The 27,997-nt window shown below is 38.6% G+C and overlaps 2 protein-coding genes across 2 annotated transcripts; both read right to left on the bottom strand.

The window, feature by feature from the left end:
• Window positions 1–3: 3 nt before the first annotated feature.
• Window positions 4–27,994, bottom strand: LOC134669491 (sorbitol dehydrogenase-like). The gene is made up of 8 exons (XM_063527078.1): window positions 27,871–27,994; window positions 20,207–20,240; window positions 19,386–19,519; window positions 11,298–11,488; window positions 8,345–8,529; window positions 6,561–6,739; window positions 2,613–2,734; window positions 4–2,094 (listed from the first exon to the last, which is right to left on the bottom strand). Exons 1-8 carry the CDS (start codon window positions 27,922–27,924, stop codon window positions 1,917–1,919), a joined length of 1,077 nt encoding a protein of 358 aa, XP_063383148.1. The 5' UTR covers window positions 27,925–27,994; the 3' UTR covers window positions 4–1,916.
• On the bottom strand, window positions 16,840–18,707 carry LOC134669460 (uncharacterized). Its single transcript, XM_063527039.1, has one exon. The coding sequence runs from the start codon at window positions 18,667–18,669 to the stop codon at window positions 17,662–17,664; it is 1,008 nt and encodes a 335-aa protein (XP_063383109.1). The 5' UTR covers window positions 18,670–18,707; the 3' UTR covers window positions 16,840–17,661.
• Window positions 27,995–27,997: the final 3 nt, after the last annotated feature.

Genomic DNA, 27,997 nt, shown 5'->3' with positions numbered 1-27,997 from the left:
ACGTGTAATAAAATAATTTATTTCATAGTGTTTCAAGTTATCAATCTACAATATTATTTCGCCAACAGCGCCTATAAAATACATAAGTACAACATTCTTAGTTCTAACATTTACAATTTTATTAATGGGTTAGACTGCTTAGAGCACCACTTCAGTAGGTAAGGGGCTGTCCATAAATGACGTCATCGATTTTTGAACCCCAATAAAATCATCCAAAAATCATGCTTCGAATGACCCCGTTTCCTCCTACGTTATGCTACCATCATCCGATGTCCAGACCCTAATTTGAAATGACGTAATTTATGAATAGCCCCTAATAGTATGTTTTAAGAGGTTAATATATCTGTAATTTGTAGGATTAGCACAATTAAATTTTGTTATTTGTCGGTAGCTTTAATAAATAATTATGCATTTACAACAATGCAAGATTTAAAAAATAACCCTGTAAACGTGTCAAAACATAGGCAAATTAATTTACCAAATTCATGACTCTCACGAAATTTCATATTTTTAAAACCTAAATGCGCCTTCTGAATAGAATAGAACATTCGTATTCAAATATAATAGTATTTTAGAGGACAGAAATGGTCGGTAAGTATCGGAAGAACCAGTGGCAAGGAGTTATTAACAGTAGTTTAATTTGTCAGCTGATTTAGATGTCACTGTAGGGCCCCGCATATTATACGGTAACTTTGGTTATATTATAAGAAAAGAATAGATGCCAGATGGACTAGTTCAGCTGTCTTTGTTGTCGAACCTAAGTTTGGTACAATAGACTTCTGTTTTACAATTTAACTTTTGTACATACCTAGACTCATTGACATATCTTAGTACTGGCCTTACGGGCAATAAGAATGGGGCATGAATGGGCCCAGTATAGCGGTGTGACACAGCTACAACCTGATTGGTTGATGAGTTCGCATCACGTGCGCGATTGGTCGCGACTATTTGCGTTAGACTGCACGATTGGCTCGAGTTCGTGAGTGACACCACTGAACTAGTACCAGTAAGGCCCGTCCTGAGAAATACGTCAATGCCTATTTTACAATCAGAGATGTGACTTATTTGAAATACTTGTATTTAAATGCAAAATACCTATTTTGTATTTTGTATTTAAATACCTTTTGAAGAAAACTATTTTGTATTTTATTTGAAATAGAAATAGAAAATAGGTCCCATTTTCTATTTTCAAAATACTTAATAGTAGGTAGGAGTTACAATCTCTTCTGATGTTACAATCCTGGCAACTCTCTCATTCTTTTAACATGGAACTGTTGAATCTGTTTAGTAACGTCGCACATGACCACAAGCGTAGCGAGTGGTTAAAAAAGTGGAATCTTGAGTGTTGCGAGGGTTTCAAGGCACGAGAGGAGAACAAACTTTTCTGCCCTGGTGAAACACAAACGAGACGTTTTCATCACACTAACGAGAGGCATTATACTAATGCTAAAAAAAACTAGCTGTAAAACATTACAAATTAATGCTTTAAAATTTGGCCGTAACCATCATCCATACCTACATCCTACCGGTTAATATGAGCAAACAACTAGAAATTTGCACTTTAGATAGAGGATTGATTTCAAAGAATAAAGAGTCTTTTCAACTCGGAAATTCCGAGTAATACTCTTTAATTCAGACTAGGTATTCACTACTCAGAGTACCTTTTATCGCAAAGTATTTGTATTTTTAAAAGGTATTTTGAAAATACCTATTTCGTATTTTGTATTTAAATACAAATTCAAAAACTATTTTGTATTTTGCATTTGAAATAGTATTATCAAGGAAGTATTTGTATTTTGTATTTAAATACTTTTTATAAAGTATTTTTCACATCTCTGTTTACAATCAATAGCTCTTGGCCACTAGGAATAAAATTATTTAGACACCCTGCCATTGGCCACCTTTTAAAACCAAGTTTAGAATTTCTGGGGGTTGTTGGTGTCCCTCGGCTGCACGTGTATCATGACCTTGACGCCGGCGCCCTGGCGCGAGGTCTCGTAGGCCTCCAGGGTCTCCTCTAGTGAGAAGTGGTGCGTCACCAGCGGCTTCACGTTGATCTTGCCGCTCGCCACCATTGCTAGCGCGATGGGGTACCTGATTGATAATAATATTAAAGTTAAACTCATTAATAGTGTCTTCGTAGTTCGGCAGAGTATAAAATGTGTTCAGGCACGTCTAAAGCCCTTTCAAGATTTGTTGGTACGTAATCTCAGAAATCCTGAGGGAGCAGGGCGCATCGTTTTAGGGCGTCCGTTAGCTGACGCGAGTGCTCGGAGCGGAGCTGAGCGGTTAACGATGTTAGGTGCGTTACAAATGAGGAAAAAATTACATACGTAATTCGTGTACGCAGTAAAAGCTCAAGTAGAAGAGTTAAGAAGACGTGGTTAACCTTGTTTCTGTCTGCATTAACTGCAGATATAGTTTTGTTGAGCAATGAGCATACCAAAACCTGTAGGTACATATCGATAGTCAATCCCACGGCATCGACATCCAATTGCCAACTGGGGCAGGCGAAGGTTGGTCGTGTAAACTCGTGTACATAGTACCAATCATTCAATCGTAAACCTTATGATAAAGAAATAAGGTCGATCAAGTGCTTTATTAGTACTCACTCGTTAACGTAGCGGAAGATGCCTCGAATGTCAACCTCGCGGCTCATGGCGCCCGCCAGGGGCACGGTGAGCTCCGGGTTGCCCATTCCAACCAGCACCGCGGTACCGCCTGACTTGGTCGCCTGGAATGAGCATTTATAATACCATATTTAAAAAAAACTTTAAATTTATAGTAAAATCACAACATACTACAAACTATCTTCGTTTCACCGCCTTAATTAGGCCAGAGGTACTCCTCTGGCACTCATGCCTAGCCTACTGGCTATAGATAAAGATAAAGATAAAAAATAGTTTATTCAAGTAGGCATATTACAATGCGCTTATGAACGTCAAATAAATTTACCGGCTCCAACCGTACACCTCTGCCCCGAGAAGATTTAAATCCCCCCTCAATTGGAGGAGGGTATCCCAATATGGGACCGGCAACAAACTCGGCGGGACACATCTTTTCAAAACATTATTACATCTTATAATAACATGCATTACGAGTAATTAATACAATTTAAATTACTATAGAATTCATGCAATTATACTCAGTGAGTACATAACTTTATAGAATTTGATATAAAAAATAAACATATATGCACATGAAATCACAAATACGTAGCTCTTTCAGAAAACAAATCAAATCTTACAAAAGGAAAAGAAAATAAAATCAATAAAAGAAATGAGAATACATATTATATGAATCTAACTGATTGTTATGAGATGCTTTCATACAATTTGATGTGCTTTCTTACCTGAGCTGAGTCACCTTTAACTCTACACATAATACAATGTTTTTAATTGCTACTTGTCGTTATTACAGTTTCTGGTTTGGACCATGCATGTTTGTCTGTCAAGTAGTCCTCGACTCTGTAATAAGCCTTCAACATCAATGACTTTTTTAAGTAATTCTTAAGAGCTGGAAAGGGTAATCTTAAAGCATCCTCAGGTAACTTGTTATAAAAATGAATGCATTGCCCAACGAATGACTTCTGTACTTTACGAACACGAAACTTTCTGATAGATAGCAAGCTTATTTTTATTTCTAGTATTATAGTTATGGACATCAGAATTCTTAGTGAAGGAGTCTAGATTCTTAACAACATAAATAATACTATCATATATGTATTGGGAAGCTACAGTTAAAATATTAATTTCTTTAAAAAGTTCTCTTAATGATTCACGCACCCTTAAATTATATATAGAACGAATGGCTCTCTTTTGTAAGACAAATATAGTCTGTATGTCAGCTGCTTTGCCCCAAACCAGAATACCATATGACATTACACTATGAAAATAACTATAATAAACAAGGCGAGCTGTCTCAACATTAGTCAATTGTCTAATTCTCCTCACAGCGTAAGCGGCCGAACTTAATTTGTTTGCTAGTGTTCTTATATGAGGACTCCATTGTAGATTTTTGTCCAATGTTAAACCAAGAAACAGTGCTTTATCTACCATCTCTAAGCATTCATTATTCAAAAGTATCTTAGTATCGACTGGTTTAACATTCGGCAAAGAAAATCGAATGCATTTAGTTTTCTTAGCATTAAGAAGCAAATTGTTCATAGTAAACCAGTTTAGTACATTAACGAGTGTACTGTTAATTACACTGTAATCGGTAGATTTACGATCAACCTTAAAAAGTAATGATGTGTCATCAGCAAAAAGAACAATTTCACAAAGATTTTCTACTACACATGGCAAATCATTTATATAAACCAAAAACAGGAATGGACCCAAAATAGAACCTTGTGGCACTCCTAATTGGACTACAGTACCGCTAGACCGGGTTTTGTTTACAACAACTGTTTGTGTTCTGTTGCTAAGGTAAGAAGACATAAAGTTTAGGGCATTTACTGACAGACCATAGTGTTCTAATTTCAAAATGAGCGTTCCATGATCCACACAATCAAATGCTTTAGAAAGATCACAAAATATGCCAATTGCATCACAAGAATTTTCCCAAATATCATAAATATGTTTAATAAGTACCGAAGCAGCATCGGTCGTGGAACGGCCCTTTGTGAAACCAAACTGATTGCTTGTGAGTAAAGTATGTCTGTTGAAGTGACCCAGTAGATCATTTAACATTAACTTTTCAAAAACTTTACTTAGTACAGGAAGTATTGATATTGGACGGTAATTAGCCATATCACTCGAATCACCCGATTTAAAAAGAGGTATGACTTTGCTATATTTCATAAGATCTGGAAAGACTCCTTGTGAAATTGAAATATTATAAATTACGGCTAAGTAAGCCGCTATTACGTCCAAGACATGACTAATGACTCTAACGGATGTTCCCCATAAGTCTTCCGTTTTCTTTAAATTGAGTGACTTGAATGTTTTAACAATAATTGCTGAATCTACTAGACTAGGTATACTCAAAGTTAATTTTACATTTCTTAACATTAGCACAAAGTAAGGAATGAGCTCGAGACGAAGATGAATGTAGACATTTCGTGGTATTAATAGCTATTTTAGAAAAATAATCTTCGAATGCCGAGGCAACATCGTTGTTTGACATGGTCTGTTGTTTATCCGAGACAATGTTGACTTGACAATCGCGTGATTTACATTTACCAGCTTCCTTATTTATAATATTCCATGTTGTCTTCACTTTGTTGTCCGACACTTTCAGTTTAGAACTTGTATAGTTTGCTTTGGCTGTTAAACACACTCTCTTGAAGATTTTTGAGTAGTTCCTCACATAGTCCAGGAAATCTGTATTTTTGTTCAGCTCTCTCTCACTATAAAGTTCATAAAGCCTTTTTCTACTTTTATAAATGCCTGCAGTAGCCCATTCACTAAACTTTGTTCTAGTTTTTGACCCACTAATAGTTTTCATACTGAAATTTTGATTAAAATGATAAAGAATTACGTTAAAAACATCTTCATACAAATTATTACAGTTGTAATGTGAAAATGGTAACCTACAAAGACTTTTTTGAATTTCATTTTTGAATAATTCCAAGCGACTACTAGTAATGGGTCTATATGTTATTGTTTGTGGAGTATCACGAATATCGCTTAAGAAAACAGCCCTTTGACCGCTATGATCAGAATAAAAACAGTTAAATATTTGCTTATCTATACATTCACAATTACAAAATATATTATCCAGACATGTTGCACTAGTTACCCCTACCCGAGTAGGTTCAGGAAACAAGTTAAATAAATTGAATGATTTAAACAAACACAGCATTTTAACAGTGTTACTAGAGGACTCGAGCAAGTTAACATTAAAATCTCCACAGACTATAACATGTTTTTGGCCCTTACATACTAATTTCAGCACACTTTCCATTGTAGTTTCAAATGTGCTGAAGTCAGCTGATGGTGGTCTGTAAACACATACAATAATATATTTTTCTAATTCTACACAGGAAATTTCGATAATTCTTTCTATGGAATAATTTACAATATCTTTACGCTCTTTAGATTTCATGCAATTTTTAACAATTATCAGGGAACCACCATGAACAGCAGACTGTCTAGCAAAAAAACTGACTAATTTAAAGTTAACAAAATCAAATAAAAACTGCCCAACTTTCAGCCAATGTTCAGTGATACACATAACTTCAACATTATTATTATCTAAAAATAAACCTATTTCTAATTCTTTGCTGGAAAAACCCTGAATATTCTGGTGAATAATATTCATACTCAGGCGTTTTTCCGTTCCGTTTTATATATACTCGTACCACCATTTTTATCCCACCCGCATTTCGCATGATTCTCCCGATGCATGTAGGCCACTAACCCCACCTCATCGCAGATTACTGACTGGTCCTTCCATTTCCTATCTCTACTCCGCTCGCTTTGTCCGCGAATATCCTGTCCCATTGTCTCACAAATATTGCGAGCTCGCGTGGAAGTCTTCACGCTGATGGCTTGTCCGTCCATCCTCCATCTCTATCTCACCCACTCTGTCGTGTAACTGCCGCCCCGTTTACTCACCAGCATGGCAAGCCGCACGGTGGACTGCGCGCCGCTCGCATCAATGCTGAAGTCTGGGTGCTCGCCCAACAGCTGATGGGTGCGGGCCACTAAGTCGGCTTCATTGTCGTCGCGGGTGACCAGCATGGTCGCGTCCGCGCCCATCTTCTTGGCGAAGTCCAGGCGGGATTGAAGGATGTCTGAAATAGACAAACAGAAATAAAAGCTTAAAATTTATAGGAAAATCTACTGCCATCATTATATTTTTGGGTCCAAAGTCCAGAAGGGATTGGATGGTGTATGAAATAAGGAAACAGGAATATAGTAAAAATTACTGTCTTCATAAATTTTCATGCCTTAGTGAAAATTATTTTTAGCCAATTCTGTCCTGCGTGAGTCATATAATTAGTGGTAGTACAGTCAACTGACAAATCATCTCAAAAATATGTCCCATTAGCTCTTATAACAGCGAATTAAGAACTACGGGACATATTTTTGAATAAGTTGGCTGCATCCATATTTTTACAGTTGACTGTACCAGATGCACTTATTTCAAATCAGTGCCAAGGTGGTGCCGCTTCATATGGAACTATGACGAACCGGCCTAAGTATATTATTGTATAATTCCGAATACCCTTAGCAACGTGACCACTATCCTGCTGGAGCCGAATGCTTAGCAGCTAAAATGACGACTAGGCCTATTAATTAGGTCCCGCGCCCAGAACAAGCGTCACCAGTGACGCCGGGGCGGCACACGCGTGAATAGTTGAATACGCCCACTGTCAGTAATAGCTCTCTACTACCAGCACTCACCTGTAATGAGAACTTTGCTGGCACCGAAAGTCTTAGCAGCTAACATGACGACCAGGCCTATTAGATCCCGCGCCTAGAAAAAGCGTCACCAGTGACGCCGGCGCGGCACACGCGTGGATAGTTGGATACCCACTGTCAGTAATAGCTCTCCTACCAGCACTCACCTGTAATGAGAACTTTGCTGGCACCGAAAGCCTTAGCCGCTAACATGACGACCAGGCCTATAGGTCCCGCGCCTAGAATAAGCGTCACCAGTGACGCCGGCGCGGCACACGCGTGGATAGTTGGACACCCACTGACAGTAATAGCTCTCTACTATCAGCACTCACCTGTAATGAGAACTTTGCTGGCACCGAAAGCCTTAGCAGCTAACATGGCGACCAGGCCTATAGGTCCCGCGCCTAGAATAAGCGTCACCAGTAACGCCGGCGCGGCACACGCCTGGATAGTTGGATATCCACTGTCAGTAATAGCTCTCCTACCAGCACTCATCTGTAATGAGAACTTTGCTGGCACCGAAAGCCTTAGCAGCTAACATGACGACCAGGCCTATAGGTCCCGCGCCTAGAATAAGCGTCACCAGTGACGCCGGCGCGGCACACGCGTGGATAGTTGGACACCCACTGACAGTAATAGCTCTCTACTACCAGCACTCACCTGTAATGAGAACTTTGCTGGCACCGAAAGCCTTAGCAGCTAACATGACGACCAGGCCTATAGGTCCCGCGCCTAGAACAAGCGTCACCAGTAACGCCGGCGCGGCACACGCCTGGATAGTTGGATATCCACTGTCAGTAATAGCTCTACTATCAGCACTCACCTGTAATGAGAACTTTGCTGGCACCGAAAGCCTTAGCAGCTAACATGGCGACCAGGCCTATAGGTCCCGCGCCTAGAACCAGCACGGTGGAGCCCCCAGTGACGCCGGCGCGGCAGCACGCGTGGATAGTTGGACACCCACTGTCAGTAATAGCTCTCCTACCAGCACTCACCTGTAATGAGAACTTTGCTGGCACCGAAAGCCTTAGCAGCTAACATGACGACCAGGCCTATAGGTCCCGCGCCTAGAACCAGCACGGTGGAGCCTCCAGTGACGCCGGCGCGGCGGCACGCGTGGATACCCACTGACAGGGGCTCTAGTAAAGCGCCCTCTTCCATTGTTACGTGGTCAGGTAATCTGAGGAAACAGAATAGGTTTAGGTAAGTGACTGGCGTGAAATGATGCAGAATAGGGCAGAGTGGCGCTCTCTTGTGTCAGAGGCCAAGATCATTTTGGGTCACTGAGCCAGTGGACTGACAAGTAAGTAAGTCCGAAAACGTCAATAAATGAGAAAACCAGCGCGTAGAAAGATGCAGACTTCAGAGAAGAATGACGCGCATCAAAAGTAAGTTTTTTTTATATCGAGAGTATCAGTAGCTTAGTATGAACAGGCTGGTATGAATACCTACTCTCTAAGAATAAGACTACTTGTTCTAACAGCGACAGTTAATTAACTGACCATTGGGAAGCCTTTTACGTCTCAGAAATATATATATTTTTTTTATTATGCATGGGTTTACTCATGGCCACAGACTAGCCGAGGCGTAGACGTGGCCTACGATGGAGCGAGCTCGCCCAGAAGGTGCCTGTTCACTCTTGATTTGAAGGTTGCCGGGTTATAAGAGCACGGAAATATAGACGCCGGCAAGGAATTCCATTCCTTGGCAGTGCGCATAAGGAAAGTAGAAGCAAAGCGCTTAGTGCGAATTGGCGGAATATCTACCAAGTAAGGATGGAAACCGGCCGTGCGTCTAAAAGTCCGATGGTAGAATGGGGACGGTGGAATGAGCTCGTGTAGCTCTTGGGCACACTCCCCGAAGTGCAACCTGTAGAATACCGACAGGCTGGCGACTTTCCGCCGATGGGCCAAAGTCTGAAGCTTAGCCGTTAGCTTCTTGTCGCCAATCATCCTCCTGGCTCTGCGCTCCACTGAGTCCAAAGCGGCGAGTTGGTATTTAGCTGAGCCATCCCACAGGTGGCTGCAATACTCCATACACGACCGGACTTGAGCTTTGTAAAGTGTTAGAAGCTGTCCAGGTGTGAAGTATCGCCTCACCTTATTTAGGACGCCCAGCTTTCTGGCCGCAGTTTGTGCTTTAGACTCAATGAAGCTGCCGAAGCCGAGGACTGAACTCAGCTCCATGCCGAGGAGTTCCAGGCTGTCGGTAATAGGTACAGATGCACCCCGGAAAGAAGGAGTCAGGTCGAATGGACTCCGTTTAGCGGAAAATAGACACGCCTGCGTTTTGGAGGCATTGAACGTGACCAGATTGTCATCACCCCACTGGGAAACGAGACTAAGGGTCAAGTTCATTCGCTCAACCATGGCCTCTCTCTGTGAACGTATATCCTCCCTGCTGTCCCTTGCACTAGCCAAATATCTCTCAACAACCGTACTGTCATCTGCATAACCTACAATGCTGGGTTGCAGCATGTCGTTAATGTGGAGCAGGAAAAGGGTTGCGGAGAGAACAGACCCCTGAGGAACACCGGCGTCAATGGCCATGAGGTCCGAAGAGCAGCCATCAATAACTACTCTGATCGACCGTTCACTCAAGAAATCAGATAGCCAGCTACAAAAATCAGCAGGGATGCCGCAAGCAGAAAGCTTGCTAAGGAGACTTGCGTGCCAAACCCTGTCAAAGGCCTTCGAGATGTCCAGTGAAACAGCAAGCGCTTCACCGTTCCTCTCGATGGCCTCGCCGCAGCAGTGCGTGACATACGCTAAAAGATCCCCAGTAGACCGACCTCGGCGAAAGCCATATTGACGGTCACTGAGCAGATCATTTGCTTCGAGGTATGCCAGCAGTTTGCCGTTAAGTACCCTTTCCATGACTTTACAGAGCATGGAGGTAATGGCGATTGGTCGGTAATTGCAGGGATCAGCACGACTACCCTTCTTGGGTACTGGCTGCACGTTTGCAAGCTTCCAGGATTTCGGCACCGTTCTTGTTTGGAGAGAGAGGCGGTACAGGCGTGTCAGTACAGGAGACAACTCAGGCGCACACTGCTTTAGTACACGTGCAGGTATACCGTCTGGTCCATTGGCCTTATTCACGTCAAGATTCAGCAGAGCTCGGCGTACCTCTTTTTGATGTATAGCAATTCTCTGCATAGAGGAACTGCAATGAGGTAGCGTAGGTGGAAGTTTTGAGCCTGCATCTAGACGTGAATTGCTCGCAAACAGAGAAAATATGGTTTAAATGTCAGTTAACAGTGTTAACAAGATATTTTATACGCTAAAATCTGATGATACATGCTGAAACCCCGTTTCTTCTGCAATTTACTACAACCGTATACTGAGTGCGCGCTACAACCGTACAAAGTCGTGAATTATTGGCATTTGACGTTCCGAGGTCTTCCGTAGGCTGAGAGTATTACAATACAACACTCACTTGTAGCAGAAGTCAGCAGCATGTTTGTAGTAGCGCGCGAGGTTGCCGTGGCAGAGCGGCGTGGCGCAGAAGATGATGTCGGGGCAGAGGTGGTAGCGACCGGAGTTGCAGAACTCGCAGTAGCGGCACGGCACGCCGGACTCGATGGCCACGCGGTCGCCTGGGACCAGGTTCTTCACTTTGGCACCAACCTGCAATTGCGTTTGATGTTCCGAGGCCGTAGGCTGAGAGTAGTGCAATACAACACTCACTTGTACATAACAGAAGTCAGCAGCGTGTTTGTAGTAGCGCGCGAGATTGCCGTGGCAGGGCGGCGTGGCGCAGAAGATGATGTCGGGGCAGAGGTGGTAGCGGCCCGACTTGCAGAACTCGCAGTAGCGGCACGGGACGCCCGGCTCGATGGCCACGCGGTCGCCTGGCACCAGGTTATTCACTTTAGCACCAACCTGCAATTGCGTTTGATGTTCCGAGGTCTTCCGTAGGCCGATAGTATTACAATACAACACTCACTTGTAGCAGAAGTCAGCAGCATGTTTGTAGTAGCGCGCGAGGTTGCCGTGGCAGGGCGGCGTGGCGCAGAAGATGATGTCGGGGCAGAGGTGGTAGCGGCCCGTCTTGCAGAACTCGCAGTAGCGGCACGGGACGCCCGGCTCGATGGCCACGCGGTCGCCTGGGACCAGGTTCTTCACTTTAGCACCAACCTGCAATTGCGTTTGAAGACTGTTAGAAGTTATTTCAACTGTTATTGATAGCACAGAATAAATAATAGTACTAGGTACAGAAGACTCACTCTCTAACAAAACGCGTCTCTTACGATCAGGATAGATATGGCCGCTAGGAGGCGACAGTGCCACCGCGCGGCTTATGGCTACCCACCAAAATTGGTGTGGAACGGATGTACTTTTAGCTACCTGTAGCAAAACGACGAAATCGCGGCGTGAGCCACGCCTGCTGATAGCGTAAAAATATTCTTAGCAGAAGACCGCAACTTATAATACGATTGTAATACACAGCTATGGACGGAGTATTTTGATGTATTGCCGTTCATACAGAAGACAGTAGGTAGAGTCTGTGTGGAAAGACAAGAGTCGTAGTGTGTGCTGTAGGTTCCCATACATTCCACGACTCTTCTCTTCCGTACAGACTTATACTCATACTCAATAATTCAATAAATCCAACAATTTTTAATGCAATCGTTTTACTAGTTCTAATAACAGCTGAATTTCTTGCAGACGACTGCTTTAATTTCCACCAAGATTTGCTTTCATCTTGACTTTCTATTAAAAACCCGCATTCAAATCGGTTCATCCGAGAGCTACGATACCACAGACAGACACACATTTCATGTTAAACTTATAATACCTACTCCTCTTTTGGTGTTTGGGGTTCAAAATCAGTAATTACACTTAACCTTTAGATCACGCTATGAGACCATAAAGATACGCATGACCTAACTGATCCCATCAATAAGCTAACAGTATCATCCGACATTCGATAAATCGCCGTATCACGCGATATCTAGAGTCAGTTGTTTGTCAGCTCACTGGGCCACTTAGGTATCCGATATCCACAGTATTTTAATTATATTAATCTACACTACACACATACATCATAAACCCTCTATGATGCGATCAAAAACCGCAAATTACGGTCACTATAAAGACATACTGTTTTGTTAGGTACGGCAAATTTATCTGTGAAAATGTTATAATGCATTTGTCGATGTACGATTGTCATCTTCGCTAGACCCCCAGCTCTTCAACATTACGATGCAGATAGGTAACCTACATTTGCAATTAAAATCCATAAAATCGTCCTTACACGCGTGTCCTTTATTTTTGGTAAGTACTCGTACCTAACCGATGTGACATTTCTTGAGTACTTAACTCAGCATAAGCAAATAAGTAACTGTGATTATGAATATAGTAGGTATTAACACTTATCCAGCTTTATTGCATTATTATCTTATTGTTACACTTTCAGCGATTACCCACACTATGTAGGTATAATATTATTAAATTCATTCACATGTGACAAACATGCAATAATAATATGACCGATATTGCAGTAATAAAGATATTATAAAGATAAGCCCGTAATAATTGTACTTGCATTACATAAGTGTAGGAGTTTTTTGAAGTAGGTAGGTATTTTAGATTTCCAAACCAAGTAACAGTTTATAAACATATTTACATTTATAGCGATATAAGGTATTATCAAAGTTATAAATCGGAATAGACCATGAATAGCATGACTAGCATTTGTGGCTACAAACCAGTAATTCAATCAATTTATGAACTGTATCAGATTAGGGTTCTGTCTATAGTATTTGGCTATGCAACTGACCTGTGGCGCTTGAACTCAGAAAATAGTATTGCAAATTTGCGAATATGAATTTTCAGCATCCGAGTTTCAATGCCAAATTTTATTTTTACATTCTCTATTATGTACACGATATGATATTTTCATAGGTAATTTATAGGCATGTTTACGTTCAAAACATCGTGCAGAAAGAAACGAACTATTTTATATCTTGAATTGTATAATTTAATCGCGCTACTGACGTAAATGCGCGGGTGTGTCCAGTCCAGTCGTATTTGTGTGTATCTGATAGAAAAATGTCGTAACTCACAATAGAAACATATTCTAATCCCAACTTAAATACTGTGACATAGACCTCAGAATTCGTCGTTTTGGGTGTAATTTTTTAGGGTTCCGTACCCAAAGGGTAAAACGGGACCCTATTACTAAGACTTCGCTGTCCGTCTGTCAGTCAGTGTTGAACTGTTGATGTATTGTTATTAGTTTTGCTTGTATGTTGACGTGTAAAAGTGCCCTTGTGGCCTATTTGCTGAATAAATGTTGAAGTCACCAGACTGTATCTCATGAACCGTGATAGCTAGACAATAGAAATTTTCACAGTTGATGTATTTCTGTTGCCGCTATAACAACAAATACCTACTAAACACAAAATATAATAAATATTTAAGTGGGGCTCTCATACAATAAACGTGATTTTTGACCGAAGTTAAGCAACGTCGGGCGGAGTCAGTACTTGGATGGGTGACCGTTTTTTTTTTTGCCTTTCTATTCATTATGGTACGAAACCCGAGTCCGACTCGCACTTGCCCGGGTTTTTATATACCACGTCGGTGGCAAACTGGCACACGGCCCACCTAATGGTAAGCGGTCACCGCATAATGGGCTCACCTGCTCTGAATCGCTATAGCCATCTAGCCGCACCGTGTACCCGAACACACTGGTGGATATTTTAGCCTCCGTCACGGCCAGGTAGTAGTCCGTCCGTCCGTCCGTCTGTCACCAGGCTGTATCTCACGAACCGTGATAGCTAGACAGTTGAAATTTTCACAGATGATGTATTTCTGTTGCCGCTATAACAACAAATACTAAAAACAGAATAAAATAAAGATTTCAATGGGGCTCCCATACAACAAACGTGATTTTTGACCAAAGTTAAGCAACGTCGGGAGTTGTCAGTACTTGGATGGGTGACCGTTTTTTTTTGCTTTTTTTTTCGTTTTTTTTTGCATTATGGTACGGAACCCTTCGTGTGCGAGTCCGACTCGCACTTGCCCGGTTTTTTTTTATATTCACATACCTCCTATATGAAAAACAAGTTTCTGGTAGTAATAGACCTCTATTATACATACCTACCAGACACGATACGCATACATTTTCTCGTATTTTTTTTTTTTTTTAATTTATTGAACAATAAGCTAAATAACGTACATTATTATTACAAGACCCATCGTGGGCAAAACCTTGAGGAGGTTTGTATGCCGATGGGGAGTTCGAGAAAATAACATGACAATATACATATCTATCTTATACTAATTAAAATTCTTAATATATGTAACTAAAGTCGTTAGATTGTAACAAGTGCGTCTTAATTACTTTTTTTCTATTTTTCCCGTTTACATATTTTAATCTAGTATCTTCTGGCAAATCATTTAATATTTTAGGCAATATATATGTATACAGTCTAGTGCCATAAATGTTCTTATATTTGGGTAAACAATATTTGTTTTGGCTCTGTAAACTTCTTAGTTTTGTACATCTTATATATTCTTTTAGTTTAGTAACATGGTGATATTCTTCAGTTAGTATGGCTAGTTTACATTTATTTTGAACTGGGAGTATATTACAGTATTTGAAAAGTTGAGAGTAGTCTGTTTCGTGTTTCTTTTTTATATGCTTAGGTACAATTGTCTTCAGTAGTCTTATCTGTAGGTTATATATTTTTTCTATATATGTTTTAAAGGTTCTACCATATGTACTCAGAGCGTAACCGATCACAGAGTCAGCCAGGGCTAAGTACAGCATACGCAAGGTTTTGTACGGTAATTTGTACCTTAGGGTTGACATTTTACTTAGAATTGCTCTTAATTTATCGCACACATAATTAATATGAGGTCCCCAGTTGAATCTATGGTCGATTATGAGCCCAAGATACATGTGTTCTGTGACTACTTCGATTTTATCACAGTTACAGTTTGTGATATTATGTTGGTGCAAGCAGCTATGTTGGTGTGCAAACACAGTAATGTCATGAGTGGTTTTATTGTGAGCCGAACGGATATGCATTATTTTCGTCTTTTGCGCGTTAATTACTAAACCGACGTCGTGCGCCCATTTGCAAAGGGTGTTGAAGTTAGATTGCATTGTGCGCTCGGCGGCCGCTATGTCACGGTCGGCTGTGATAATGCATGTGTCGTCCGCGAACTGATAGACAGAGCCCTCGGTTATTATGTTGCACATATCATTAACATACAGCAAGTACTCAGTTGGGCCGATTATGGATCCTTGTGCCGTGCCTTTTTCGGTTTTTATTTCGTCACTGTATGTGTTGTTTATCTTTACTCGTGTGTGTCTATTTTTGTGATAGTTTTTCAGCAAGTTAACTAAAGGGCCCTGTATACCGCTCTGCTCTAGTTTGCAATACAACGTTTCATAATCTAACATTTCAAAAGCTTTGCTAAAATCAATGAAAACAACGAGTACATGCCTTTTTTCATGCATGTGCTCGTTGATTTCATTGTTAAAGTCACAAAGTAGCTGAGAGGTACTCCGGTTTTTTTGAAAACCGTATTGTTTACTGTTTATTATATTGTTTTGATTCAAAAAGTTACTGATTTCGTTACCGAGGTATCTCTCAACTATCTTATCGATACACGACAATATAGTAATAGGTCTATAGTTGTTATAGTCTTTATGCGCTCCTTTTTTGTAAATAGGGCGTATTATACCAGTTTTGAGTTGTTCGGGGTATACAGATGTGGCAAGGCAGGTATTAATTAAGTGAGTAAGAATTGGTGTAATGTTAAGACAATTTTTTTTAATGTCTATGACTCGAATTTTATCATACCCCGGGCTTTTTCTATCATTTAAACCTTTGATTATTTTAGAAATATTGTCACATGTCGCTTTTTTAACCCTCATTGCCACATCTGCGGCCCCGGCAAACCCCGTATGGTCGAGCATTTGTATTTTACATGGGACTGATATTTTATTTACATTATTATGAAATTCTCGGGCAAAATTACTACATATTTCTCTTTCGTTCATTTTAAAATGTTTCATAATTACCTCATCAATAGAAGAATTTATTTTGCCACACAGTTCATTAATTATGCGCCATATTTTTTTCGAATTTTTAAAATTTTTAGTAATTTCTTGTTTAATGTACCTATTTTTAATAAAGTTAATATATTTATTTGTTTTGTTACGATACTTATTATATAAAATTCTGTTTTCAATTTTTTCCGGCGCTTTTCTCCAAATTTTATACATTTTATCTCTTTGTTTACACATTATTAACATCTTTTTATTTACCCATTTACATTTAGTTTTTATATTTTTACACCTTATTGTCTTTTTACATTCATCGTATGCATTTTGTATTTTTTCCTTGACGAAGTTAAATATTTTATTCGGACAATTGTAGGCGAGCGCTTCATCCCATTCAACCTGCTGCAGCGCAATATCGACCTTATCGTTGTCTAACACGGTGACTAATCGCGCCGCGGCGGGCGCACGGGCGCTTGCGCCGGCTATCGCTAGCGCACAGCCTGTTATGTAATGATCCGCAATAGATATGTTAATGACCCCGGTATGTACTGGGTGGCAATTAATCGGCCTTAAAAAGATATGATCTATACAGGATCTCGATATTATGTTTCCTTTACTTTCCTCTCGGGTGAATTGACTTATGCCACATTGTAGTCCTAGTTCAGAAAGTTTATTTAAATACATAATATTAATACTATTTTGTTTTTTCAAGTCAATATTCATGTCCCCAATAATTATTACTTTATTTTTGTCGGAGATGTGGTTTATAGTTGTACATAACTCGTTTACAAAGTGCGATTTGCATTTATCGGGCGGTCGGTACACCGCACAGATACTGATTTTTTCTTTGTTGTTTATGTCTATGCGCCCGCATAACGATTCAAAATGTAAAGACGCATGAGGGATCAGGGTAAATGGGATGGTTTTGCGTACATATAATATTATTCCCCCACCTTTCCGGTTTTTTCTAAGATTAGTATGCATGTTATAATCCGCTAAATTAAATAATGATTTACATGTATCGAATATATTAACTTCCGTAAGTACAATTAAGTCTATTATGCGACTACTATGTGTAACTATGTATTCTAAATGCGAGAAATTTAATAACATCGATCTTATGTTTACATGCAGTGTAATAAGATATCGACATGCTGTTGGAATAGCACTTATATAATCGTTCCAACTGCTGAAAGTACCTTCGTTGATGTTGAGTGAGCTAGACATTTAACAATTTTTCTATAGGTAGGCATTTAGATGTCTTTATAGGTGTGAAGAGTCACTGTCACTCCGTTTTGGAAGCCCAATATTCAATATCACTCACCGATCTTATAGGGTGTGTTTTACCTTGTTCGTCCTTCTTGATAAGTATGCATCCTTTTTTACACCATACAAACTTGTACATATTGGTTTCCTTTAGCTCCGACTTGGCTTTCCAGAGTAGGTAGGCGGTCGTGGGTGATAAGGCCTCACGCATAAAGATCCTGTAATCTTCCGGTCTCCCGAGGTCGCGCCCTGTGAGGGTGGTGGTTTTGGATTCGTCCAGCCACTTGTCCCGCCGTCCTTCGCGAAGTGTGACCACTACTGTGGCTAAATTCCTTTTCTGCCCATCTGGTGCCTTACTGGCTTTTCTGTATGTCTGTATGACGTCGTCGGGGTCCTGGTTTATTTTTTCAGCGATTTTTTTCACAATATCCTTCAGGTTTTCACCCTCCGTTTTTTGTATGCCGCATATTTCCAGGTGATTTCCCATTTGGACTTGTTCCATGGTATGGACCTTTTGTTCGAGGAGTTCTACTTTGTTTTTCATGTTAATGAGTTTATTTTTCAAGTCTATGTTTTCGTTTTCTACCCTCTTTGCTTTTTCCTTAAATGAGTCTAGGGATTCTTGATAGTCATCTATCTTATCAGAGTAGAACTGTAGCTGACTCTTTAGTTCTTTCTCGAGCACCAGTCCTATTTGTCGAGTTAATTCGTCTTTCCAAATTTCCTTAATTTGTTGACGTATCTCTTTGACGAGCTGGTCTTTGTTGTGACGCTCCGGTTCTGGTGTCATAACTTCGCTGTTGTTGTCGTCCTCAACTGGGTCTGGTAGTATTATGGAGATTCGTTTGTTTTTGGTAGTCCCCGTGCATTTCCGGCATTTCCATGCCGCGTCGGTTGATACTAGCGCGGCCAGCTGCTCATTAGTTATGGATACACATCTACCGTGCCACCATTTATTGCACGTACTACACTGTAATCCAGAATCCTTCTTGGACACAATTTTTCCGCATTCGCAACACTTCGCCATCACGAAATACAACACTGTTGACGCTTATTTTTAATTGTTATCACTGCTAGCAATTACCGGTTTCGCGGCCAGGTGCAAGGCGGAATGCGCACGACCTACCGCGTCCTGTTGCGCAAGCGAACTGGAACTATAAAAAGGAACTTATTTAATCAATTGACTGACTCTATTATGAATAACAAACATTTACGTTCAACGATTTTCAAAACGAATTTAAATGTAAATTAACGTTGTCTGTTAGCTCGTTAGGCAATAATTAATTAATAGTCAAAATAGTAGTGTGAATAGGAAGGGATGACTCCCTAAAGCCAGCTAAAGCGGCTATTAGAACTACACGGCCGCCCGGCACTTTCCAATGGGCCCGAAAGGAACGGGTGCTATAAATATAAATATAAATATATATATATACCACCGCATCTAGCATCGCAACTAGCATCCTAACAGCTGTTATCCGTTTCACGTAATATCAGGACACCTTTACCAATATAGGTACTTTCAAATAAAAACAACTACTTCCACAATCGATTGTGGTCGCAGTCCACGCGTAGTAGCACCTCTAACGGCTCGGCCACGAAATTTAAATTACGCGCCTGGCGACGGCGGCAGCGACAGCTACAATAGGGAACGAAAGGACAGATCGCTGTGTATCGCTCCAAGCTATGGTTATCGCTGCCGCCGTCGCAAGTTGCTAGCGGTCGAGCCGTAAGATGTGTGGTTACCTTGGCAACGACGCCAGAAGCCTCATGTCCCATAATCATGGGCTCCTTGAGCACGAAGTGACCGCAATGGCCGCTCTGCCAGTAGTGCACGTCGGACCCGCAGATACCCACGCAGTCCATGCGCAGAAGTACCTCTGAAATGGATTCATGTAACACTTTAGACACAAGCTTTTATAAATAGTACGCAGCTGAAATGTTGTCTTCTGTATACGGAGGACATTTAAAATCTTCGATCTGTAGAGAGGGAGGGGAAGACCAAGGAAGAGCTATATGAGCCAAGTAAAGGAGCATGTAGGGGCCGTGTCGTACCAGGACACAAAGGGGCTGGCTTTGGACCGACCAAGGTGGAGACATCTTCATCACGCTGCACCGACAAGAGCCCAGCTCTTAAATTGAAAGAAGATCTGTAAAAAAGATCAGTGGTTCCCAAAGTTGACTGAGCTCCGACCCATATCTAACAAAAACTGTCTAATTCGGGACCCACCTTTTGGCCGTCTTAAAATGGGGCATAAAAGAGAATTGGTAACTCGTCTCAGATAGCTCGATCGGACGGAAATGTCGGATAATGTCGTACTGTTTCAGGGCCCATCACTCAATATTCGATGGTGACCCATCACCGATCAATAGGTCGCGACCCATAGTTTGGTAAATGCTGATCTAGATGCACAGAGGAAAGATAACTGCCTTAACTAGTACGTCTGGTTTCTTTGAGTTTTTTAGGATGCGATTTTGGCTAAGGCTAAGGTGCGCAAGACTAGACTTAGGTACTACAAACATATTGTCAGAACACAAACTTATTTAGAGTAAGTATTGAAACTTACCATCATCGTTTATCTCAGGGATTGGAGTTTGTTCCTGCAAAGAAAAACAAGATTAAGTAGGTACTTCACAATGTCTTAGCAGATATCAAAGCAAGGTTTCTTTGGTGTTTCCCATTTGTCCCCGCCGGTGCAGATGGGAATAATTGCATTCATTTGACTCATTCCTATCTGTCCCAGCCTCATGTATGGCGGCGGTCACGTGGGGCGGGGACAAATGGGAATACAACGTTTCTTTCACAAGCTTTTTAGTAACAAAACGGGACATTGTAATAGATAAAAGCATATTTTATTACGTGGGCCATACTGAAATTTCTGGATTCTGATAAATGAGAAGACTTATTTTTTTTAAGTGATCCGTCCAGGAATTTTCAGTACGCCCTTAGGGCATACTGAAAATACCGTAAATACTTAGGGCCTAAGTATTTACGTGAGTCTTTCGTAATTATCTATTAAGGTGGATGTCTAGGGATGGGATGCCGATTATCAGCCAAAAGATGGCGTCACTGTGCACGAATTGTGGATTTTCACTATTTCTCCCAAAATACAAAGTTTCATAAGATGTGTTGATATGTGCGAAAACTATAAAAAATACTACATCCAAATCGAGACATGTTCAACTCAACATTGTCTCATTTCGTTATTACCGGAATCCAACTGCAAAATATTGCAATTTCTTGCATTCACGCACACTTACGTACTTAAAGTCACCTTAAAGTCAGTGTCAAATGTCAGCAGATTCGTAATGTTACAGTAAAGTAACCTAGAGGGCGCAGCGGATGAAATGTTTATTGTTGAAAAAAGATTGGAAATTAAATAATAAATTCTTGTTTGAGCAACGATTAAGAATTACAAGGCATTCAGAAGCAACTAATGTTTTCGACCATCAACTGTCATGTGCTCGTGGCACCCGTAGCCTCTATTTTGAAAAAAATCAGATTGTAGCTAAGATACATGGTTCAAACCCCGACAATGCCAGTTTTTTTTTATTTTATAATTTTAGCATTCTCTTTTGAATTATTTTAAGCGTATGTTATTCTTCGAAACTAAACTTACGTGAGTAAAATATTTTCAGTATTTTAATTATTTTTTAATAATATTATGGGAAGATTAATAAAAGTATTTTTATTTTCCGGTTTTCAAAGGATATAAATAATGATTAAAATAATTAAAAAAAAGTCATGCATGAGGCTAATTAGGATCGCAGAATAGGTACATAAGAGGTCAACTATCGACGAAGTATAGCTGGTCAAGCAGATCTTGTCAGTAGAAAAAGCCGGCAAATTTGAAAAATGTAGGCGCGAAGGGATATCGTTCATAGAACATTTGGATTTCGCGCCTTTTTAGGGTTCCGTACCCAAAGGGTAAAACGGGACCCTATTACTAAGACTTCGCTGTCCGTCCGTCCGTCCGTCCGTCCGTCTGTCACCAGGCTGTATCTCACGAACCGTGATAGCTAGACAGTTGAAATTTTCACAGATGATGTATTTCTGTTGCCGCTATAACAACAAATACTAAAAACAGAATAAAATAAAGATTTAAATGGGGCTCCCATACAACAAACGTGATTTTTGACCAAAGTTAAGCAACGTCGGGAGTGGTGGGTGACCGTTTTTTTTTTGCATTATGGTACGGAACCCTTCGTGCGCGAGTCCGACTCGCACTTGCCCGGTTTTTTTACTGACAAGATTTGCTTGACCAGGTATAAAATAAAAGTTTCCAAAATTTTATTGAAATGATATACCTACATGAAATAATCAAATACAACACATTTACTTAAAATAACTTTTAAAATAAGGCATATAAAATTACCAAAAAGATGAAACAAAATAAATAAATAAATACAAAAAGAAATGAGTCTTTGTTCGTGGTTTGAACCCTGTCATGCTGTTCAACTTGTTAGACTTATACTCAGTAGCTAAAAGCCACTAGACCATTTGACCATAGTAAACCCGGGCGAAAAATGCCTTCTTATTTAAGTAACCCATTACTGTCAAAAATATCAAGTTTGAATTGATTTGAAATATAATTTTTCATTGTCGACTTATTGAAATCCAAACGTTGCGAGCATGTTGTACTTTAAACCACTTGGCAACGTCGCACGGGGAATTCTTCTGAAAATGTATGTCCTTTTATATTTTGATATTTATGGATATATGAGGATTCTTCTACTTATGTTGCAAATTGATTAAATTATCGAGAGAAAAATGCTAATGCAAAGAAAACAAGAAATATCCGTTTCATTTCTCATGCTATTGATTCGGTTAAATTGTGTTCTAATGTATGGGGAAGACAAACTAATTATAGCCAGCCTTTTATGAATGTAGTATGATACCATAGGGTATGGTGCTTTACGCACACTAGCGTCCCTTCCCCTCCCCCTGACGCAACCCCCCCTTTATGCATGAAATATATCCCGGTTCACAGTTTTTTAAATTTTTTGAGGAAAGAATATATTTGGAAATTAAACGAACTTACCTGTAAGTGAAGTTCTATTTCAATTATATTAGCTGCACAAACTTATAATTATAGGAATATCAAATTAAACTACACAGTTAATATTTATCATTGAAGAAGTTTGTGCAGCGTAATAATAATTTAGGAAAAAAGTGTCAATGAAAGAAATAATCCTTAATAAATTCTTAATAAAAAAGGTCATATTGATTTTTTTACATGATGAACATTCATGTATTAGCTTGTTAAAATTCGAAATAACATAGTTTTTACTTAGGATTCGAAACTCATTTATTATACACGGTGTAACACGAGGAAACCGAATAATTTTGACAGCGTATTCCTGATCATATTTAGAGACAAAAATGTCCTATAAACTTTTTTGAAATGCGGCTAGTTTCAGAGTTAATACCAATTTAAAAAAATAAAACAAGTTTTTATTGTTACATAGTTCAAAACGCCTTTTTGATGGCGATGTTGTTACTATGGGATTTAGTCTAAATATCCTTATTGATATGTCAAAAAGTGACAATTAAGTAACACGTTGCAAAAACTATGTTTTACGAAAAAAAAAGTAAAAATCCATGTTAACTGACAAGTTTACCAATAACATTTACTTTTTATGTACATACATATATATTCAAAAAATTAAAAAATGGCGGCCAAGTGCGAGTCGGACTCGCGTTCCAAGGATTCCGTATATTACACAATTTTTAACAATGTATTTTTTATTTTATTTATTTAGATATTTAATTCAGGGAACAAGGCCCATATTACAAATACCTTACAGACTAACATACATATGTATTTTATAAACTTAAAACTAAACATTATTTATGCGAAACGTGAGTGAAATCTTTAAAAAATCCGTAGGAGTCGGATCAAAAACTGTAATTAAGTCCGACTCACGCTTGACTGTACATTTCTAATAGGTTTTCCTGTCATCTATAGGTATAGACCTATTTTATGTATTTTTTCAAAATTTTAAACCTAGTAGTTTCGGAGATAAAGGGGGAGGGGGGAATAGTCATTTTTTGCCTATTTTCTTGAATAACTTCTAAACTGTTTATTCGAAAATTATAAAAAATATATATTTGAGATCCTTACAATAAGCTCTTTCATTTGATATGTAACATGATATAGTTTGAAAATTTTAATTTTTTAATTTTTTAATTTACCCCCCAAAAGTGGCCCCCATGTTTAAAATTCATTTGTTTACAAACTTACATATGTGTACCAGATTTCAACTTGATTGGTCCAGTAGTTCCGGAGAAAATCGGCTGTGACAGACGGACAGACAGACAGACGCACGAGTGATCCTATAAGGGTTCCGTTTTTTTCCTTTTGAGGTACGGAACCCTAAAAACAAAAAAAAAATTGTTTTCGGCGAAATTGACCTAAACTCATACAAACATTTTTTCCTTCTTTTAATTTGACCTCAGAAATAAAATCTTTCGCATTTCTTGAGGACACCTTGTATAATAAGTGTTATAAAATGAATATAACCTTTTTTACTAAGAATTTAATAAGGAACTATTTCTTTCATTGACACTTTTATCCTAAAATGTATACATGAGGTCAAAAAAAAGGAAAAGATGTAATATGTGTTTAGGTCAATTTCGCCAAAAAAAAAATTTGTTTGGATTTTTTTTTAATTTTATGAATGAATTTGTATATAAAAATTAAATGCTATTGGTAAACTTGTCACTTAAAATGGTTTTTTTTCGTAAAACTTAGTTTTTGCAAAGTGTTACTTGTCACTTTTTGACATATCAATAAGGATATTTAGACTAAATCCCATAGTAGCAACATCGCCATCAAAAAGGCGTTTTGAACTATGTAACAATAGAAACTTGTTTTTTTTTATTGGTAAAACTAGGCGAATTTCAAAAAGTTTATAGGACATTTTTGTCTCTAAATGTGATCAGGAATACGCTGTTAAAATTATTCGGTTTCCTCATGTTACACCGTGTATAATAAATGAGTTTCGAACCCTAAGTAAAAACTATGTTATTTCGAATTTTGACAAGCTAATATATGAATTAGGTGCATCATATAAAAAAAATGAATATGACCTTTTTTATTAAGAATTTATTAAGGATTATTTCTTTCATTGACACTTTTTTCCTAAAATGTATAAGTACTTTCCTCAAAAAATGTAAAAAACTGTGAACCGGGACATATTTCATGCAAAAAGGGGGGGTTGCGTCAGGGGGAGGGGAAGGGACGCTAGTGTGCGTAAAGCACCATACCCTAAGGTATCATACTACATTCATAAAAGGCTGGATATAATTAGTTTTTCAAAAAGCACAATTTGACCGAATATATGAAAGAGGGTCATTGTTGTTGTAAAAGGTGTGCAGGAAATGATACGTTTCTGCACTAGAGCAGTTTAGGTTCCAATTACAAGTACGATTTTATTATTCTTTTTACAATAAGCAATTGAAATTTGGGTATAAATGGATTTGTTATACAATTTCCATTCTGATATTTGACTCCCCATTCCATAAATTACTTTTGGCCAAATTGTTAATTGAAAATACCTACTCTCAAAAATACCTACTATAAAAATGTATTTAAAAAAACCGGGCAAGTGCGAGTCGGACTCGCGCATGAAGGGTTCCGTACCATAATGCAAAAAAAAAAACAAAAAAAAAGCAAAAAAAAAACGGTCACCCATCCAAGTACTGACCCCTCCCGACGTTGCTTAACTTTGGTCAAAAATCACGTTTGTTGTATGGGAGCCCCATTTAAATCTTTATTTTATTCTGTTTTTAGTATTTGTTGTTATAGCGGCAACAGAAATACATCATCTGTGAAAATTTCAACTGTCTAGCTATCACGGTTCGTGAGATACAGCCTGGTGACAGACAGACGGACGGACGGACGGACAGCGAAGTCTTAGTAATAGGGTCCCGTTTTACCCTTTGGGTACGGAACCCTAAAAATATCATCTACTAATGTTATTGTTATGCACAAGCAGAAGATATTACAGAATCTTGTTTATTTACAAGAAGATGACATTTTTCTCCACATATCTATATATTTTTGAGAAAAATATAGCTAGGTATTTTAGTTTAAAAATCATTGTTACAATAAATATAGGCTTTTCCAGAGAACATTTACCGAAACGAAAGCAGAATTCACAAGGGTTTTCGGTGGACGACCGTAACGCGAATGATTGTTTGGATTGACCTTTCTATAAATATATAAATGTATTTTATTGTGTAATAATCTTAATAATTATTAAGTTATATTAAATCTGGGAATGAAATTATATCAGAAAGGAGATTCTTAAATGAGTAGGTATACTCGTAACATGCTTTGTGCATGAAATACACCTCCCTCTATTGAGTGAAAATAAAACAAAATACACAGGTAATCTGTGTTGCGGTTTTAAAGTGCCATCTGTTACACCTTTGACAAATTAAAAATGATTGCTTGTCAAATGAAGTCGCCATGTTAGAATTACACCGATACTATAAGCATCACTCACACAAACAAGCAATGAGGCAAAATTTTACCAATATTCAAAGGCTTTTTTCTTAATAATTTTAATCAAAATCTAGTATTTTTTACGTTAAGCGAAGACAGAAATATATATACTACCCAACCATTACATATACAAGTGATGAAACCCTATATAATAGGAGCTAGGGTGCCAAGAAAGTTGTATGAAAATCGAGCAAGGAGAACCACCTTAATATTGAGATTAATATTAGTATTGAGTACGTAACTAATTATCTATTAATATTGGAGGAAGTCGTGAGCAAAACACAACTTTGTACGACGGCGATTAACAGATCGGATTTTATTATTTACGACCGTTTTTGTTTATACATAGTTACGTAAAATGGTAACAAAGTAAAGTATCAATGCCTGTTTAAGAATGCCGCCAAGCAATTGTCTTCAAGGTCGACCGCTCCGTTTCAATACATTTAAATTGCAATTAATTTATCTAAAAGTGGCAAATAGACAAGGATCTAGCCACAACTATCTGAAGTAAGGGTAAGTATACATACATTATAGTCATATAAAGTGCAAAGGGTAAATGAGAAAATTAAAAAATAAAGTTTTTCAAACAATATCGTGTTATATGTCAAATGAAAGAGCTCATTTTGAGAATTTCACATATATTTATTTTATAATTTTAAAATATATAGATTAGAAGTTATTTAAGAAAAAAGCCAAAAAATTGCCATTTAAGCAAAGTTGAAATCTTGGGCGTTGCGAGGGTTTCAAAGTCGAGGGTTAAACAAAATGTTGCTCGTGAGTGAAACAAAATTTTTCAACGCACCAACCCGAAGAAAATGTTAACTGTAGGTATCTATTAAGTATATCAAACAAAATCCAAATGAACGTCATTAAATATTTATCATTCAAAATCATCATTTAAAATTCAATTCTACGAGCTAACATAAGGTAACAAATTTTGAACAAACAAAAACAAAATTTGCATCTGATTAATACTTTACCCCACATGTGGATAAAATGCAACTTTCTCATCAGTTTTTGAACAATCAAGAGAGCCTTTACGAGCATGTGGGAAAAAATATTTAATAATAATACATACCTACCCATACATTACCTATAGGTGCACACCAAATGTGATAACTAATACGTGTAATAATGACGACTGTGAAAATAAGGCATTATTCATACGATACTCACCTAAATGGATCAATTAACATAAACATTAAGGTAATAATTTAAAGGTATACGTTATTTAAGTCAATACTCGTATCATACAGGAATATTAATTGATTAGCATTAATTTCAAATAACAGTAACCCGGCTTTTTGCCCGCCCGATAAGAAACCGCCTGTAATCTATGATAAATAAATTGTACGCTATATCCTGACTAGTTTTACCAATATTTGTCTCTGTAAGTATATATGTATATGTAGATATAGGTATGTGGATATGGATAAGTAAAGATAGACAGGGGTAAACAAACTGAATGGTATTATCCACTAGTCGGTCTGCATACGTCAATCTTGGCAAACATATCGATCGCTAACCGGACAACAACACTTCTAATAATAACCTGCTAACCCGCGATTAACTCACTATTTATGATAGTATTTATAATAAAATTACTATTTACGTCAACTATAAATGCACAGCCACATATTGGCGTCTAACTTCATTTCAACTACCTAAAGTTTATATCTATAGTTGAAATGATTCCAAAAATGTGATAGGTAACTTACCAATCTTAGGTCTTTCGTCTGGTGTAAGACGGCAGTGAGGTTATCTCCGGACATGGCGATGGCGTGTGGTTTCTGCGACGGTCACTACACAACTGGAGATCCGAGGAGGTGTGTCTATATTGTCAAC

Source organism: Cydia fagiglandana, chromosome 12, assembly GCF_963556715.1.
Source record: "Cydia fagiglandana chromosome 12, ilCydFagi1.1, whole genome shotgun sequence".
Taxonomy (NCBI): domain Eukaryota; kingdom Metazoa; phylum Arthropoda; class Insecta; order Lepidoptera; family Tortricidae; genus Cydia; species Cydia fagiglandana.
The sequence above is the reverse complement of the archived record's forward strand: the minus strand, read 5'-3'. Positions and strand labels throughout refer to the sequence as shown.

Bases quoted from the DNA above. Each gene is read 5' to 3' on its own strand.
- LOC134669491 (XM_063527078.1), bottom strand. From the start codon at position 27,924: ATGTCCGGAGATAACCTCACTGCCGTCTTACACCAGACGAAAGACCTA. The intron at 6,740-8,344 runs GTGAGTGCTGGT...TGTCTATTTCAG, and splicing joins CAGCAAAGTTCTCATTACAG to ACATCCTTCAATCCCGCCTG. The intron at 2,095-2,612 runs GTGAGTACTAAT...ATTATCAATCAG, and splicing joins ATCTTCCGCTACGTTAACGA to GTACCCCATCGCGCTAGCAA.
- LOC134669460 (XM_063527039.1), bottom strand. From the start codon at position 18,669: ATGGCGAAGTGTTGCGAATGCGGAAAAATTGTGTCCAAGAAGGATTCT.